Source organism: Moschus berezovskii, chromosome 17 (assembly GCF_049115385.1).
Source record: "Moschus berezovskii isolate FMDL1 chromosome 17, NW_MosBer_1.0, whole genome shotgun sequence".
Lineage (NCBI taxonomy): Eukaryota > Metazoa > Chordata > Mammalia > Artiodactyla > Moschidae > Moschus > Moschus berezovskii.
The window spans coordinates 27,101,473-27,120,661 of NC_142476.1; the positions used below are offsets into that span (position 1 = coordinate 27,101,473).

At 41.7% G+C, this 19,189-nt stretch overlaps 1 protein-coding gene across 1 annotated transcript in view; it reads left to right on the forward strand.

The window, feature by feature from the left end:
* Positions 1 to 19,189, forward strand: part of COLGALT2 (collagen beta(1-O)galactosyltransferase 2) — a 122,669-nt gene that overhangs the window by 68,038 nt on the left and 35,442 nt on the right. The window contains exons 2-5 of the mRNA XM_055419114.2: positions 7,211 to 7,321; positions 10,570 to 10,687; positions 12,559 to 12,693; positions 17,426 to 17,630. Coding sequence (XP_055275089.2) covers positions 7,211 to 7,321; positions 10,570 to 10,687; positions 12,559 to 12,693; positions 17,426 to 17,630 — 569 coding nt within the window. The remainder of the gene's footprint in view (positions 1 to 7,210; positions 7,322 to 10,569; positions 10,688 to 12,558; positions 12,694 to 17,425; positions 17,631 to 19,189) is intronic.

Below are 19,189 nucleotides of genomic sequence, written 5' to 3' on the forward strand. Positions count from 1 at the left end.
TCCAAGACAGCAAAGATCAATCACTGCACAGCATTGCCTTCCTCCTGCCCCACTGACTGCAGGCCTGTTGCTCTGTAGCATTGGAAGTCTAGGCTTTCTGGGGTGGCAGGAAAGCTAAGAACATTCCCTGAGGGTCAGTGCAGACGGAGGTGATGAGCAGTACCACGTCCTCAGCGTCTGTGTTCCACTTGCAGAGTGCTCCAGTCTGCATCTTTAATTTGGCTCCAGTGACCCCGCACTTTGTACTGTGAGTTTAGCTGTCACAACCTCAGTAGTTCTTATAAAAAGAAATGAGCCAGTTGCAGTTATTTCAAATTGGCTACTTGTTTGGGAGCCAAGACTGAGAAATGAAAACTGACCTTCTGAAACAGGGAGGAAAGTCAGTGTGTTTAGATGTCGCCAAAGAAACCTCAGTTTTATTTTTGGCCGCAGCCAAATAGGAAGGCTTGGTCACTCTGCAGGCTTGTTTATCTGCTGGTCTGCTGCAGAGGCTCTTGCTTTCCCCTGTAACAGTGACCATACACCTGCTGGCTTGGGGACTTCAAATCAGCCAAGAAAAATCCCTGTACATGCTGTTGACTGATTGCAGTATGTGCGTGCGTGCGTACCAAGTTGCTCAATCTTTGTGACCCTTTGGGCTGTAGCCCACCAGGCTCCTCTGTCCATGGGATTCTCCAGGCAAGAATACTGGAGTGCACTGCCATGCCCTCCTCTAGGGAATCTTCCTGACCCAGGGATCAAACCCATATCTCTTACATTTCCTGCATTGGCAAGTGGATTCCTTACCACTGAGCCACCTGGGAAGCCCGCAGTATGTGTTTGCTGCTGCTGCTGCTGAGTCGCTTCAGTCATGTCCGACTCTGTGCAACCCCATAGACAGCAGCCCACCAGGCTCCCCCGTCCCTGGGATTCTCCAGGCAAGAACACTGGAGTGGGTTGCCAATTCCTTCTGCAGTGCCTGAAAGTGAAACGTGAAAGTGAAGTCGCTCAGTCGTGTCCAACTCTTAGCGACCCCATGGACTGCAGCCCACCGGGCTCCTCCATCCTACTGCTGTCCTAATCTGACTTTGAATCCAAGACTCATGGGCCTTGGCTGACACGCACAGGTTGGGAAGAGGAAGAGGCGAGAGGAACTAGAAGTGGAAGCAGAGAGGAAGCGGCCATGCAGCTTGGTGGTGAGATGTGACCTAGACTCCCTCCTGCCATATGGATGTTGCCCCCATATCTGCCAGCTCTTCCATTTCAGGTGCCACAAGCTCCAAAGAAAGCCAGCAAAGACTAATGGACAGAGAGGGGACCGACCGTGAGCATCACAGCCGTGTCAGGGCCACGGTTCTCCTGAAGGTGGAGGAGGGAGACCTCTTAGTGGCTGGCAGGTCCCAGTAGTCCTGAGACTCCAGGTCGCTCTCCCAATGAGGCCTTCAAAGAAAATTAATTACATGAGGATTGGCACAGCTCAAGAGCTGAGCTCTCCTTGCTATGTCATTGGGAGCCAGAGAGATGATTTAAGATGATTTAATGTGACTCTCTACTCTGGTTGGGAGAATTGAGGCCAAGATTGAACAGGCTTCGCTTCCCAGGAGCCTGGTGTTCCAGCCAGTACCTGCTTGTGCTTCATAAACAGTGGTGTTCCAGTCTGATTGGTGAAATCACTAATCACTGTGTATCACTTTGTAGGTCACCTCTCCAGGTGTATCTTCACATTCCTTGCTTTCTTCAAGGAGTCCTCTAGCGATGTCTGTTTCCTCTCCGGGTGCTTTTCTTGATCTCATTGGAGTAGACGGCAGACTCATCTTCCATGGGACTGGAAGGAGCTGTGGGTTTGAGAGAAAGCCTCGGCTTCTCCTGCACACTCTGTGTCCTTGATGGATAAATCCATCCAGCTGCAGAGTTTTGTGTGTCCTGCAGCTGGTGGAGCTGTAGGACGGGTCAGGCACTGCACCATTACATTTTCTACAGGGCTCTGAAAACAGAACCTTTAACTCAGGCCTCAGATTTCCTCAGGGAGCTTGCATCTGGGCCTTTGCTCTTCTCTCTCTCCAACCCTCTGAAGACACCAGTGCCTGCATGCTTTCATGATTATGTATTCGAACGGAAACCCATTTTCTTCAGAGGGATTAAAAAGCAGCAGTTAGAAGTGTCTGCCTGGATTTCTGTTTATTTGCCTCCACCAGGGGAGTGGAGGAGCAGGGCGGTGTCTCGAGGGGGCGGACTGCAAGCCCTCCTCAGTGGCCTGGAGCCGGGCCCTCTGTTCTTCCTCCGGGACAAGGCAGGAGACTGGCCATGTGCATCAAAGATGGGTGTGGATGGACCTACAACCTCAGTGGGAGGACTTGCTCATTTCCTCGGAAGCCTGAGAACAAAGAGAATCTGAACAATTGGGGGAAGTAACCGTATAGGAAATATTTAAAACTTAATCAGGAGAGTATTCAGAGTCTCTGCCTCTACTTTTAATTAGACACATCTATTTTTGCAGATTCCACGCAGCTAATTTCTCAGGATGTTTGGCAGTAGTGGATACTTAGGCAGAGTTTGGAGTTGTTTAGTCTGTACACCAGGAAAGTAGATTTCATACAATGAGCCCTTTGTTAAAATAATTAGGAGGAAATGTATCAACCAGTAGGGAGGGTGAAGAGAATGTCAGTCCCATGTGATGCAGAAGCAAAAGTCAAGGAAAGAAGTAGATGCTGTCTGAAGTTGCCTACACTGTAAAGGCATTTGGGAATAATATGGAATTTCTAAAACTTTTGGCTCACACTGCGGTTAAGATTTTTTGGGTTGCTTTTGTTTTAACTTACTCTGATCCATAATACTTTGAGTGAAGACGAATGTGCATTAGAGCAGGTGCTCAGTTTCAGGACTTGGTCTACACGTGCTTCACACCGTGAGACGGATGGTTTGACAATCCTAGTGCCCTTCCCAGCTGTGATGCCGGACGTGGTGCTGGGCCTTGGTGGCTGTGGCCGTGTGTGACTGTGGATGTGGTTTTTCTGATAAGCTGTACCACTCGGCACAGCTGCAAGCTGGACAGGGTCCATGTCTCCCACCCACGTTGCTTCCTGGCCCATTTTCCCACCTGCTTGTATTCCCCCACCTTTGTCCTAACGTGCTCACCTAGTGTCCCCCAATACTGTCAGCTACACACATCACCTCTTTTCCCTCCAGAAAAATAGAATGTCCAGGTGGGTCTGTGGGTCTCTCCCTCCTAGATCTTGTTTCGAAGAAAGGAGCTGGTTCTAATCTGATTTCCAGAAAAGACTTGAAAGTAGATTGAATTGGCCATTGGTATCACCTCCCGATCCTCTATTTTTTGAATAATGTTTTAAATAAGGATAGTTTTCATTCAGATATCCATTTTATGAAATAAGATTTTCAAATCTGTCCTTCAATTTGCTATACCTTGGGATGTAAGTTACATATCATCATGTTACTTGGTGTTTTACAGAAATTTATTTTCTGCGTAACATTGCCTTTCACTATGCTTTGCTTTACAGCTTTTTTTTTTTCTCTTGAACATTTATCTTAAAGATTTCTCGTCCTCTCTTAAAGATTTCACTTGTTACTTTTGGAGCAGCTGTGACCCCCAAAAGCTCAAGGAGGAAGAATAAAAACCATTCTAGACTGGGTTTAACAAAATCCTATGTACTGAATTGCTATAAATGGAAGAAGTGGCCACTGTTCACATCTCTTCATTTGCTCTTGTCAAGGCCATGCTCCCAGGGAACCACCACTGCTGATGATGCCAGTAGCTTCCCCTGCCCGTAGGAACTGCTGAATTGCCGATAAAGTATAAACATTTTTACTCTCACTTAAGCGTCTCAGATCGGAGAAAGCAATGGCACCCCACTCCAGTACTCTCGCCTGGAAAACCCCATGGACGGAGGAGCCTGGTGGGCTGCAGTCCGTGGGGTCGCTAAGAGTCGGCCGCAACTGAGCGAATTCACTTTCACTTTTCACTTTCATGCATTGGAGAAGGAAATGGCAACCCACTCCAGTGTTCTTGCCTGGAGAATCCCAGGGATGGGGGAGCCTGGTGGGCTGCTGTCTATGGGGTCGCACAGAGTCGGACACGACTGAAGCGACTTAGCAGCAGCAGCAGCAGTGTGGTTTTAAAAAATCAGGACTAGTGTTGAATTTTCACTAATGCTTTAGGATTTTTGTAGCATATTCATTGAAAGATAGCTGTTCTGTAGTTGTGTCTTTATCAGCTTTAGGTATCACTGTTGTACTTGCATTATTAAAAGGACTTGGAACAAGCCACATAATTTTGAAAGTAGCTAATGTGTTACGATAGGCTTTCCAGATGGCTCAGTGGTGTAGAATCCGCCTGCCAGTGCAGGAGACAAAGGAGATACGAGTTCAATCCCTGAGTTGGGAAGACTCCCAGGAGGAAATGGCAACCCACTCCAGTATTCTTGCCTGGGAACCCCATGGACAGAGGAGCCTGGCAAGCTGCAGTCCATGGGTCGCAGAGTTGGACATGGCTGAGTGCGCGTGTGCATACACACACTCTTAAGATATCTGGTAGAATTTCCCTATGAAACCATCTGGGTCTAGTGTTTTCTTTTGTTTCTTCCTTTATTTAGGGCTTCCCTTGTGGCTCAACTGGTAAAGAATCCGCCTGCAATGTGGGAGATCTGGGTTCAATCCCTGGGTTGGGAAGATTCCCCTGGAGAAGGGAAAGGCTACCCACTCCAGTACTCTGGCCTGGAAAATTCCATGGACTGTATAGTCCATGGGGTCACAAAGAGTGGGATTCGACTGAGCGACTTTCACTTTCACTTATTTCTCCCAAGAAAACTGTTCTCTTCAAGTTTTATATTTCTACTGGAATCAGTTTTGCTAACATGCATCTTTCTAGGACATCTTCTATTATATCTAGTTTTCAAATTTATTTTTCATTGAGTTATATGAATTAATTGCATATGATTTTTTAAAAAATTCTTTCATGTTAGTCATTTTCCCTTCATCTTTATATTTTCTTACTTTTAATTTTGTGTTATCTGGGTTATATTAACTAGTGATTGTCTTTTGTTGATTTTTCACTTAAAGAGTAACATTTCTTTTGTTTATTAGTTCTGCTTTTTCTCTGTTTTCTACCTTATGGCTTTCTATTTTTATCTTTATGCTTGTTTGTTTTGTTGCTCTTTCTCTAGCTTTTGGAGTAGGAGTTTAACTCATTGATTTTTATTGATTTAAGGATAAAAAACTGAATTTTCTCTGACCACTGCTTTAATTGTATCCCTCAGTTCTGATCTCTAGTGTTTTTATTATTTATCTTTAGAAGTTCTAAATTTGATTTGTATTTCTTCTTTCATAAAAGAAAGAAGAATAGTTTAATTGTTGTTTCATAGAAAGTTTTTAGTGGAATTTTGGAGGTTTTGTTACTAATTTTTTGTTTTATTTTTGTCGTGATCAGAGAATGCTATAAATATTATTCCAATTTTGTAAAACTTTCTTTATAGTGTAATTGTTGGTCAATGTTTGTGAATGTTTCATGCGCACTTGAGAAAAAAGTAAACTCTATTATTGTGTTCTGTAGATGCATTGCATATTTACTTTTTCCCCTTTGCACTTTCTTTAACTGAAAGTAGTATATTAACACCTCTTATTATTGCTGCTTGTTTTACCTTCTATGCTTTCTGCTATATACGGGTTGGCGAACCACAGCCCGTAGACCTGTTGCCTACTTTCGTAAACAAATCTTTACTGGAGCACAATAATGCTCATTCATTCATGTGTTATGAATGACTGCTTCACTGCGACAATATCAGAGTTAAGTAGTTATAACAGGGAGTATATTCGCTACAAGCCTAAAATAGTCACTGTCTGGCTTTTAAAGAAAAGTTTGTCAACCTCTGTACTATATTTAGGTACGTGGATACGCACATTTATTATATCGTTGATGTGAATGACATTATTTAGCATTATTATTATTATTATAATTTTGCCTTGTTATGTTTAATAATTTTGGCTTGAATTCTACCTTATTTGATGTCAAGATTGCAACCCATGCTTTCCTTCTTTCTTTTCCAATTGACTGGCATATCTGTTCATTTTGGGGTGTTCTGAATAACTTTGTTTTCCGTTCCGTTCCATCACTCAGTCGTATCTGACTCTTTGCGACCCCATGGACTGTAGCCTACCAGGCTTCTCCGTCCATGGGATTCTCCAGGAGTGGGTTACCGTTTCCTTCTCCAGGGGATCTTCCTGACCCAGGGATCGAACCCGGGTCTCCCGCACTGGGGGCAGACCTTTAACCTCTGAGCCACCAGGGCGTTTTAGATGCATTATATTATACATAGCATGTGTTTGCTTTGTGACACTGTTTGAAAACATTTTTGTTTTAATAAATGACTTAAACTCCTTTTTAAGTGAATCAGTTTGTTAAACTTTCAAGATAGAGCAGAAACAAGTTTACATACACTGTAGACTTTTGAAGGTATTCTATCTTGTTTAAGCAATGGTAGAGTTATCCAAAATAAATAGGTGAAGATACCTTGGGCTTTGAATTTTATGCTGAAAACTGTTATTGTGATTTTCCCCTCTGTGTGTGTGTGATTAAAGCTGCACTGATTAAAAATTTTGTGGGACTTAAAAATGCAACTGAATTATTGCTGAAATTGAGAGTTGCTCTTATGAAGTTAAAAGGTAGATACCTAAAAATAGGATACCTAAAAATTAAAACAAATGGAAAACTTTCCAAGAATATTAGTTAACTGACTCACTGGAAAAGACTCTGATGCTGGGAAAGGTTGGGGGCGGGAGGAGAAGGGGACGACCGAGAATGAGGTGGCTGGATGGCATCACCGACTCTGTGGACATGAGTTTGAGTGAACTCCGGAAGTTGGTGATGGACAGGGAGGCCTGGCGTGCTGTGATTCATGGAGTCGCGGAGAGTCGGACACGACTGAGCGACTGAACTGAACTGAACTGAACTGAACCCATTCATTTTACACATATACTGTTTTTTAGATTGATTCTACTATTGGCCAAGTCCTGCTTAAGGATCTAATGACACAGAGATGGTTGAAAGCCATATCTCTCGCTTCAGAAATTGATTGTCTAGGTTGGAACACGAGGGAGTCATTTTCATGTACACAGTGTCTAGAACTGGCCGTTCTTTCAGTTTATCTGAAGTCTTTTGGCTTCCTTCCTCTGCCTTTGGATGACATGATAACTGAACTGTGTGGTGCTTTCTCTCATGCAGGGCGGCCACTGACCACAATGTGGATAACACAACAGAAATACTCAGGGAGTGGCTGAAAAATGTACAGACAGCCTATCACTATGTGGAGTGGAGGCCTATGGATGAACCTGAGTGAGTAGCAGAGAGCATGCTGTGAACTCCTTCTTTACCCTTCCCCCTTAATCAGTTTTCCAGTCACTTAGGCTTCTAATCTTAGAGGAACATGTGATTTTTCATTGTCTTTTGTCTCTGTGTCTGATAGTAAGTTACAAAGATGGGCTGCTTCTTCCTTTGGCAGATCTTTGTTATTCCTTTTCCTCTTTGCTCATGCAGCTACCGGCCAGGTTCAGACTCTCATTAGTTCTCAAGTAACTTAACACAGTAGTGTATGTTTTAAAATATTGATATTACTTATTCATACTTCTAGTATTAACCTTTTATACTGGAGGGATCATAGTGAAAAGTTTGTATTCTTCTTATATATACCTTGCTTTTTTACCCATCATACCTCGGTAATTGTGCCATAGCGAGAGTTAAAGAGTATCTCATTATTTTTGTAACTGCAGAGTATCCACTGATGGGTGAACCATAATTATTTAATCTTCCTCCTACTAATGGACATTTACATTATTTCCAGTTTTTACGCTAGCAATTTTTTTTTTTTTTTTTGGCTGCACTGCACAGCATGCAGGATTCTAGTTCCTGGACCAGGGATTGAACCTGCGCCCCCTGCATTGGCAGTGCAGAGTCTTAATCACTGAATCACCAGGAAAGACCCTACTTCAGCAACTTCTTAGTTGCTTTAGCTTCAAAATGATTCTATATACCACACTGTCAAATCAATCTACCTAAAATATGAATGATGGCTTTTCATTTCTTTGTTGAAAAAACTTCAGTGACTCTCTACTGCTTACAGAATGAAGTTCAAATGCCTGATTTGAAATGTTTCATAAATATTTTTAAAATAGCCATATCTTTACACTAATATTTTCTAAAAGAAAACTGCCTTATCCAGATGTTCCTTTTATTTTCAACCCCAGGCTTTCCTTCCCTTCTTTGTGATAACCTTTATCCCAAATTCTACCTGCTACCAAAAGCTGTGGCTAATCATTCCAATTACAAATGTCTACCTTCTCTCAACACTTATATTGCTTATTTCCTGTATCATCTTGTTTGGCACAACAGTAAACTTAATGAGCATTGACTATTTAATTCATGCATTTTTTCTAAGTTATTTTATTTTTTACACAGGGGCTAAAATGTACAAATACTTTATGTTTCACTCAGTGCTGTATTCTTGTAAACACTAAATTTATACTTGTCGAATAAACAAATGAGTAAATGAGAATATGAATAAATATATTTCAAACTTACTACTCTAAATGTTCCCCAGGCTACTATAGTGCTAGATTAAGGAACTGTAGAAGTGGGATGAATTGAGCTGTTGAAATTTTTCCCAGGATAAGTCATTTATTGGAAGCTGAATATGTATTATAAAAATAATAAATGCTGTTCCAGAGCAAATTTTTGTTCTTCTAGTCTCTCACTAGAAGATACATTTGAAAGATACATTCAGATCAATGTATAATATAAAATATTAATATAATAAAATATTAATTTTATTAATTAATTAAAATATAATATTTTTATTACATGTACATATATATGTATTTACATTTATGTGTCAATCTCAGCATATGGTCTATAGATGGAGCAAACCTTAACAATCAAATGTGGACACTGTAAAAGAGTCTGAACACTTTTCTGGAGTTACTTATAATGGAATTTGGCCCAGTTAGAGTGGCCTGGAAAAACTCTCTCCTGCATCCTGGTAATTTTCTCCATAGCCAGACTTTGACTAAATATATTGTATGCCAAGGTCAGTGTGAGAAATATCAGAGAAGGTATTTTTAGGGGCAACATATTCAGAAAAAAACAAACAAACAGGAATTCCACTGATTTTTGTAGAAACGATTGGGGAAAACATTTCAGAGACTTCCTATGTAATAAACAGTTTTATTCATCTCATTTGTATGGTTATGGTCTCATTTTTGTGGTTTCTCTTTTACTGAGGCAAATGTCCTGCCAGTGTGCAGCTACGAGGACTTGAAGTGGTGTCCGGTTTGGGGTCCCTGTGACTTTATCAATGTCCGTACCAGGTGGGAGCTTTCAGAAAGGTTCTCAAGGGTGAGCCAACCCAGCTCCCTCTATGGCCGTGGATGAGTCCTGGCGACCTTGTGGGTGTTGAGAGACATTCCAGCATTATGTATTTGCTCCGTGATCTCACTCCGTCTGGGGGAGATCAACATGTTGGACTCTGTAGGGTCCTTTACTGAGACATGACCACAGAAAATAAACCTTTGTTTTGCCTGGGAAGCTCCTAATTTGCTGCTGTAACATTTTCAAATGTATCTGATGGCTGAATGTATGAGAAAGTGTCTAGGAACATGAGCTTTGGGGTTACTCCTAGATTCAAATTCTGGCTATACCCCTTATTAATGGCATAATGTTAAGCAAATGACTTAACCACTCTGACCAATTTCCTAAGCTGTGAAGAGGGGAGAGTGGTAGCCCTTATATCATAAAGATAGTGAATTCTAATGAGAACTGAAATATTGGGTCAGCCAAAAAGTTCATTCAGGTCTTTCCATAAGATGTACAGAAAAACCGAAACAAACTTTTTCACCAGCCTAGTGTTTCATATAAAGATCCCTGTGTATGGGAAGCAGAAAATTACTTAATTTCTCCTTGCTCCAATTTCTTATGTGTAATAAGGGGATAATGATAAACATATAGTATCGACTTCCTAGGGTTACTCAGTTCAGTTCAGTTCAGTTCAGCTCAGTCGTGTCCGACTCTTTGCGACCCCATGAATCACAGCACGCCAGGCCTCCCTGTCCATCACCAACTCCCGGAATTCACTCAAACTCATGTCCATCGAGTCGGTGATGCCATCCAGCCATCTCATTCTCTGTCATCCCTTTCTCCTCCTGCCCCCAATCCCTCCCAACATCAGAGTCTTTTCCAGTGAGTCAACTCTTCTCATGAGGTGGCCAAAGTATTGGAGCTTCAGCTTTAGCACCAGTCCTTCCAATGAACACCCAGAATCGATCTCCTTTAGAATGGACTGGTTGGATCTCCTTGCAGTCCAAGGGACTCTCAAGAGTCTTCTCCAGCATCACAGTTCAAAAGCATCAATTCTTCGGCGATCAGCTTTCTTCACAGTCCAGCTGTCACATCCATACATGACCACTGGAAAAACCATAGCCTTGACTAGACAGACTACTGGAAGATAAAATGGATTAGTACATAGTGCCTGCAATATATAAGCATTCGATAATTGTTAGCCATCATCACCATCACAATTATTATTGTTATAGGTCTTACCCTGATGAAATTGGACCGAAGCACTGGCCTGCCTCTCGTTTTGCCCACGTGATGAAACTACGACAGGCAGCCCTTCGAACTGCGAGGGAAAAATGGTCAGACTACATTCTGGTAAAAACAGATGTTTAATTTCTTGACAACTGTTATCTAGAATGTGTCCAGAGCAATTGTCGATAATCTAGGACTATGGGAGCAATCAAAATGACCCTCTTTAGGCCTCTCCTCCTCAATGTTCTAATAAAGGCACAGGAAAAATCTGGAGAACTTAATATTGTGAGACCTGGATTTCATCTCAGACCTGTTCCTCACATGCATTTTTAGTGAGTAAGCAAATAAGCTCCTGATTATTCTCTTTATTGTAGTAAACGTGAAAAACCTAAATCTTTTTAGTTCAGAGGGAATGCTGTGGGTATAGCAATATTAAAGGTCTTAACTTCATGGGACTTTCCTGGTGGTCCAGGAGCTAAGGCTCTAAGCTCTCAATGCAGAAGGCCCGGGTTTGATCACTGCAGCATGAGGATCAACTAGATCTCACTGAAGAGCCTGCATGGCTGCATGCCACAACAAAGATCAAAGATCCACTCGCCACAGCTAAGACCCGGCACAGCCAAATAAATACATTAAAAAAAAAATTTTTTTTTTAAAGAAAAACTCTTTAGAAGAGTTTTGGGGATATGAGAAATTAATTACTTAAAATTAGTCAAGCTAACAGCCTTGATGCTAGTTGCTCCTAATTATGCTGGACCCTCCTGGAGAATTTCTCTCCATGAAGAGGCCCCATTACTTTCCTTAGAACTTCCAGAGTGGTCCAGAAACATGCTGGCCTAGATGATTAGGAATCCATGTTCTGTCCCATCCTTGTCCTCCAGGAACCTGGGTCTCTGTTGGAAAGGACAGGTCCCTGAGCAGTAAGGAGCCGCAGTCCCTGTTCTCATTTGAAAACTGACAGTCTTCTTTCTCCACCAGTTTATGGAAACCAAGTTCTTCCTCTGTGTGCACCCCCAAAAATGCATTTAATTCTTTTGGCAAGCCTTTTTCAGAACAACACTAGAAATACCACCAACAAAACAAAGCCAGTGATGTTTCATAAGACTAATGGATGTCTGTTCTCTGACTCCTAAAGGGAACACTTTTGACCACCCTCAGCCTCTCAGTCACAACAGAAATCAGCCCAATAGTTTATCACACACCCATTTTCAGTACAAATAATTTCATAGAAGTTTCCAGTTGTGCTGATATTTAACATTGCATAGCTGTTTAAATGTTTTTGAATTGTACAAATGCTGAGCCACAAAATTTTGGATAAAGAGATTGACTATCAAAAGAATGAGAGCTTCTGAGGTTTTACTTTCTGTGTGTGTGGGAAATATAGATAACATAAACTCTACCATCTTAATTTTTTAAGAGTGTACAGCTCAGTGTGATTATTTTATATAATAGAAACTGCTGTGGTGTCCCTGTAAATGAATGTATTAACATGGATTTCTGATGAGAATGGGAAATCGCTTCACTAGTATGTAATATAATTTAAACAAAAAAATCTAATTGTATCATTAAGAGAGCATTGATGGATTCATTTGGGGCCAGTTTGACATTACTACAGACAACCTAAATAGGTCTGTTCATTTGTACTTAGAATGAGCACACAATAAATGCGAATGAATATTTTAAGGGCTTGAGACCCTTTCATATCTTATACTTACCAAGGTGTAGCTTGAGCTCCAATCTAGTATTTGCCCAACAATAACAACATTTCATTGCTTGGTGCCTTATGCAGAGCTAAACATGTGGAAGTTAGACTGGATGCATTTTGCCTAAATGAAAGCTATCCAGCCCCAAAGGGTTTCCATAAGAAAAACATGGAGAGCTGGTTCTGTATGTCATGGGCAAGTTTCCATGATCCTTTGGCAATTGTTAGGTTACTCTTATACCCATTACTGAAAAGTACCTTTTCATCTGATGTTGTCTTTTTCTTTTCCTAGTTTATAGATGTTGACAACTTCCTGACTAATCCGCAGACCCTCAGTCTACTGATTGCAGAAAACAAAACCATTGTGGCCCCCATGCTGGAGTCTCGGGGCTTGTACTCTAATTTCTGGTGCGGAATCACACCTCAGGCAAGTCTGTTGGTTAACCAATTAAGGTTATGAGTTTTAACAAGGCAGCTACCTGTCAGTAGTAGCCCAGTGAATCTTTTTCTGATTTTCTCCCTTGAAACACGCATGTCATTGTGTTACTAGAGCAAGGATTTTTAGGAAAGGAGGTAAATCCATGTCCGATGCCAGAACCCAAAGAGCTCTTCTGTATTAATGAATTGTGAGGACATTATTCTAATGAGTTTAGGATTAGAAGCTTTAAATTAACCCATAAAACTTACTGGGATTTGTACTTTTCTTCTCCCTGATTCAGAGATTTTCAAAAAATTAAATATTTTTGGTCATTAAGACTCACATGAGAACACTGTAAAAAACTGGAAATAGACAAAAAGTTTTTTAAAAACATCATGTTAATTTCTCCCATTCTAACAGATGGGAGAAATAGATAACAGATTACATGTTTTTAACTACATCATCAAGTGGCTATTATGCAATTTACTTAGACTTTCTTTTAGTTTAGAAACATTTAAGTTATTTACAACTTTTAACTGTTATAATAACCATCATGATTAACGTAAAATTTTTCATATTTAGTATTATTTCCTTGGGACAGCTTCCAAGAAATGAAATTAGTGAGTTAAAGAATATTAAACATTTTAATGACCCTTGATATGTTGCCAAATTTATTTCCAAAGAAATCAAATAATTGGAACTACTATGGTAGATGTTTTTACAACATTTAAATTAAAAACAAAATTTTAAATTTCCATCATCTCTCTTCAAAGTCTAGAGAGGTGTTGCAGTGAATTTTTATGGCTGATTGTGTTTCTGATTCTTTAGTCAATAAATTAAGAGAGATAAACTGATCAATGTAATATATATCAATGTAGGCTAAAGATGCTCTAAGGGAAAAAGTGTATGTTAGGTGTGTTCTCATGCTCAAAGAGCTACATTTTCAGTCCCTGTTTTATATTTGGTTTGGTTTTGGATGAAGAAAGAGGCCAGTGGTGTGCTGGTAAATACTTAGTGGTGGCTCTCTGTAGGGAAAACCCCTAGCATTTGCCAGTTTTCATGGTGTCAGTACTCCCACCATGCAAATGTTGTTTAAGCTGAGGGGAAGGTTAAGTAAATTGAAGTACGGTCACTTGATATAATTATTAAGCGCATGCAAAACTTGCTGTTCATGGTTTACTTGCTGTTTGTGTTAGGTGTTGGCATGAATTTTGTTTTTATAGATTTTAAACTATCAACATGACAACTGGCTTGCAAACTCCCTGAAAACTTAAGTCCATGACTCTTGCACACCACTGGAGTGGACATTGCTCTTTTGTTAACAAATATTTCCTGCAGTTCCAAGGGATGAATGTATGGTATCCACATCTCTTTTAGTGACGCATTGAGTTCATATTTATAAAAGCCGGTCAGTTCCTTGAGGAGAAGACATATTAAATCTAAGTTCATACATTCTCAGTTAATAATCTGCAGCACTTGGCACGGCAGCGTCACTCTAGGGTGTTTTTAATGAGTGATGCCCTGACACCAGCGTCGACAGTGAATTATCCTTGTAACTGTGGCCTTCCGGTTTCTGTTGTCTTATTTGCTTTAATATTAAAAGCTCACTTACTTTGCACGGTGAAAGTAAAATCTAAGCAATTTGGGGGCAATTCTTATTTATGTCTGTTTCTGGCTGTCGTCCTCAGTCAGGCTTCTGCGAGGGCAGGAACAGAAACAGCCAGTGACTTCATAAGCTTAAGTCAAGCCTTGGTGTCCAGTGCCTTTAAACACATTCAAAACAACATGACCTCGGTTCTGTCTGGCCACTGAGTAGGAATGATTACCCACAATATTCAGTTTATGTGGAAAAAGAGACGCATCTGTTGCCGCCACCTCTCTGCAGGAAGCATATGAGGTCTCTTTCTCTCCTTCCTTCTCTGCTTCCTTCCTCCCTGTCCCCGGGGTATTCTGTGATTCATCCTCATGAATTTTCCAAGCTCCTCAGTCTGAGAATACCATCCTAAGTAGTCTAGAATTTTGCATTCGGTGTTCCCAGGCAGTTCCTCTAAAAACCAGTTTTCCCTTTATCCCTTGGAAAAATTCTTCTATCCTTTGGAAGAATACTAGTAAGCTGAAAGATGTTAAGTAATCTTTGTTAAAGGCTAATAAAAAATTGTGGGAATAATAAACCTTCATCTAATGCATTACAATTTCCAAGGTATCTTCATAGACTGGATCGCATGTGATCCCTTCTACAACCGTGGGAGATCAACAGATCAGTTTTTACCACATCTTTTCAGGAGGAGAAACTTAGGCTCGAAGAGGTGAAGCATGGGATAAGATCGATCAGCTAGATGGTTAAGATGATGCTAAGACACATATCTTCTGAGGCTTCTTTTGTGATCCCCTTGTACCTTATCACGTGGTCAGTGTGAGCATTAGCTAGACTACAACACTAATCTGGACACTAAAAGAAATGCTGGAGAAGAGGCTGCAGTGCCTATGGTATGGATAGTGACACCACTGCAGAAAGTGTGACTCCAAAATAATGTGACTGATTAAGGAATATGCGAGAACTTGTGCAACTACTGGGTATCAGGCCCTTCAGAGTCTTGGCCCTGTGAAGTTTTATACTTGTTCCATGAGCCTGCTGTTGCCTAAAATGTATTTTAAAATGCTTTTCCAAGCTTCCACATGCTTTAAAATATGTTTTGTTGAGACACATCTTCATCTTCTCTGGAAGGGATTTCAGCTTTGGCAATAGTCAGGTTACATAATTGGTGCCACTGGAGTATAAAACTCCAGTGGATTCTGTACCTGTATGGGCTAAAGCTGGGATTGTCGATTTACTGCTATGTCTCCAACGTCTCACACAGCTTGGATTGCAGTAGGCATTCAGGAGATGTTTGTTGAATGAACAGTTGAGCTTGGAGGGAAAGCAAGCTGGGTTACTCCAAACCAGTGTGTTCAGAACCACAGAGTAAGGGCATTGGTTGTCCTGTGTACTTGCCCAGAGGAATCCCCCTCAAAACACGTAGCGGTGGCAGCTCCACCAGAATAGTGAATAAATAATTGCATTGGAAGAAGGCCCCATTAGTATGTTTAAGTACTGCATGTTTAGTTAAAAATACACAGTGAAGTAAGTCAGAAAGGAGGGCGTCCCTGGTGGCTCAGCTGTAAAGAATCTTCGGGCAGTGCAGGAGACACTGGTTTGATTCCTGGGTTGGGAAGATCCCCTGAAGAAGGGAATGGTGACTCATTCAAGTATACTTGCCTGGGAGATCTCATGGACAGAGGAGCCTGGGGGGCTGTAGTCCATATGGTTGCAAAGAGTTGGACACAACTTCACAACAAGTCAGAAAGAGGAAAACAAATACCATATATTAATATTCAGTATTACATATATATGGGATCTGGAAAAATTCTACTGACGAACCTATTTGCAAGGCTGAAACAGAGACACAGATGTTGAGAATAGACTTATGGACATGGTGGGAAGGAATGGGGGGACAAATTGGGAGAGTAGCATTGACATATATACGCTGCAGCTGCTGCTAAGTCGCTTCAGTCGTGTCCGACTCTGTGCAACCCCACAGACGGCAGCCCACCAGGCTCCCCCATCCCTGGGATTCTCCAGGCAAGAACACTGGAGTGGGTTGCCATTTCCTTCTCCAATGCATGAAAGTGAAAAGTGAAAGTGAAGTTGCTCAGTCGTGTCTGACTCTTAGCAACCTCGTGGACTGCAGCCTACCAGGCTCCTCCGTCCATGGGATTTCCCAGGCAAGAGTACTGGAGTGGGGTGCCATTGCCTTCTACCATGTGTAAAATAGCTAGCTAGTGGGAAGCTGCTGTATAGCACAAGGAGCTCAGCTCTGTGCTCTGTGATGACCTGGAGGGGTGGGACGGGATGGTGGGAGGGAGGCTCAAGACGGAGGGGATGTATGTATTCAGATAGGTGATTCACCCTGGAGAAGGGAATGGCAACCCACTCCAGTGTTCTTGTCTGGGAAACCTCATGGACTGAGGAGCTTGGCCGACTACAGTCCATGGTGTCACAAAGAGTTGGACACGACTGAGTGACTAACACACAACACCTAGCTGATTCATGTTGTTGTACACGAGAAACCAACACCACATTGTAAAGCAATTATATTTGAATTAAAAATTTTAAAAATCAGCCAATGAGCCAATGATGCTTTCTTGGTGCTGGGGACTATTCTAAGCATTTTTTAGGTTTTTCCTTACTTGACAGAGAACCCCATGGAGGAGATAGTGCCATCATTCCTATTTCACAATGAGGAAGTGGTCACAGTAAGGCTGAGTGGCCTGACCAACACCTACATGCAGTAAGTAGCTGAGACAGGACTTGAACTCAGGCAGCCAGATCCCAGAACATGTGCTTTCCCCTGCTCTGCTCAACCACCTCTGACTGCTCACACGTCATATACATATATTCAGTGACATCATATACATATTCTGTGACGTCATATACGTAAAGTATATTCTTATGAAGCTGTTAAATGAAGAGATGTGCTAAAATCAAAACTGTTTCTGATAACAAGACCCTTTCAGGAATTTTTAAAAATGTAAGTAGCATTTCTTAAGCTCAGCTGGAAATCCTTAGGCCAGGATAAGAAGAGAGAAGGTGACTTTGCTCCAGGATTGATACTGGTGTTCATTAGGATTCCACCTAATGGAAGGTTGGGAAAGGGGAAGGCCTCAGATCAGAGAAAATAACCCGCCCATCTGCTCTTTGCAGGGCTTCTATAAACGGACCCCGGACTATCTTCAGATTAGAGAATGGAAGAGGTTGGGCTGCTTTCCCGTCCCCATGGTTCACTCCACGTTCCTGATTGACCTCAGGAAGGAAGCCTCTGACAAGCTGCTGTTCTATCCCCCGCACCAGGACTACACCTGGACCTTTGATGACATCATCGTCTTTGCCTTCTCCAGCAGGCAAGCAGGTACTGTTTGTGTGCATGTTGTGTTGCCACCATGGAGATATTGCAAATGACCAGCTCCTTTGTTTGGTGCGTTTTATAATAAAACGCTGTAAGTAAGGAAATGGGCTTCCTCTTGAGGTAGTGTTAGAGGCACTCAGTTTTCTGCAGTAACCATACTGGCACCCTCTGGGTTGCTGTCTCTATGAGCACCAATGACCAGAAGCCAGAGCTGGACCCTACCCAAGAATCCATTCTCTCTTTTTTAAAAAACGTGGTGATCGTGGCCAGAGGCAAGTGATTGGCTCTTGATGGTTCTATTGCAATCTCTGCTCATTAAAGAAGCCCTTTTATTAATTAGAAAACTGTGACAGAGGTCCAGAAACACACTGGGAAGACCCAGACTTTAAAAATGGCTGTTGATTTCTTTTCAAATAAATGAGCTGGTATAGTGACTGTGTACCACAAAGTGTTCAGAGACCCAGGCTCCTTTACTGTTTCTCCACTCTCTGTGAAGTATTAACCCCTTAATCATGTGATCAGAGATGTCTCATCATTATGGATGTAATATTTCAGTCATCAAGTGAAAACCAGAGAGGGGAGGGCACTCTCCTGTCCTTAAAGGGTACCATCTAGAAGTTGACCACATCACTACCTTGCATAGCCCAGTAGCCAGATTTTAGTCATAAGACAACTCCTAGCTGTAAGAGAAGCTCATAATATTGTCTTTATTCTGTGCAGTCTAGAGCCCCAATTCTCTCTCTATAAGAAGGAGAAGACAGATTTGGGGAGGCAGCTAGCTTTCTTTGCCACAGTCCTCATAGAAGGAAAAACAAAGCCAGACTTAACTCTTTCATGAACCCTTGTAGACTTTTGAGGAAGACAAGTCAGTAGGAAAATAAGTTATTACCCTTGTGTCACTTGCACAAGCAATCAGAGAAGATATAGTTCACTAAAGCAGGTCAACACAAAGATACATGATATCCCGAAAGCAAAGCTTTCTGAGGATCATTCAGACCTTCCTGACAGAGGGCAGCTCCCATTGTCAATGAGCCAGAAATATGGCACTTAACCACTTGGAACTGTGAGTTTAGAAACCAGGAGAATGGTGACTAAATTCCTGTGGCCATACAGTCAAGGTGGATGGGATCATCTACAGACCGCAGGTGACAGGCAGGTTGCTGGCAGGTGAGGATATTAATATATATTCAAGTTATAGCTCACATCAGGCCATCCTAGAAGCCATAGGTATCCCACTCATCAGTTGTAAATTTGGTATAAATGAGAATATTTGGTGGAAATATGGAATGCTGGCTTTTTTCCCCTTGCCTTCTAGAGCCATTTAGACTCTTTGGCCAGGTATAGACACTTTTTAGGACTGTGTCAGGGCAAAAGCAAGGTTCTTATCCTCATGTAGATTGGAGGTTTTTGTGAAAACACTTGTGTCAGGGTTAATGGTAACTGTTTCTTTCCACATGGTCTGCAATTGGCTCTGATTTCTCCAGGATGGAAGCAAACTCAAGGCCTTTCCAATCCTTCAGCTTGTGCCAGTGCCTTGGCTTAAGAGCTTGACATAAGGACGT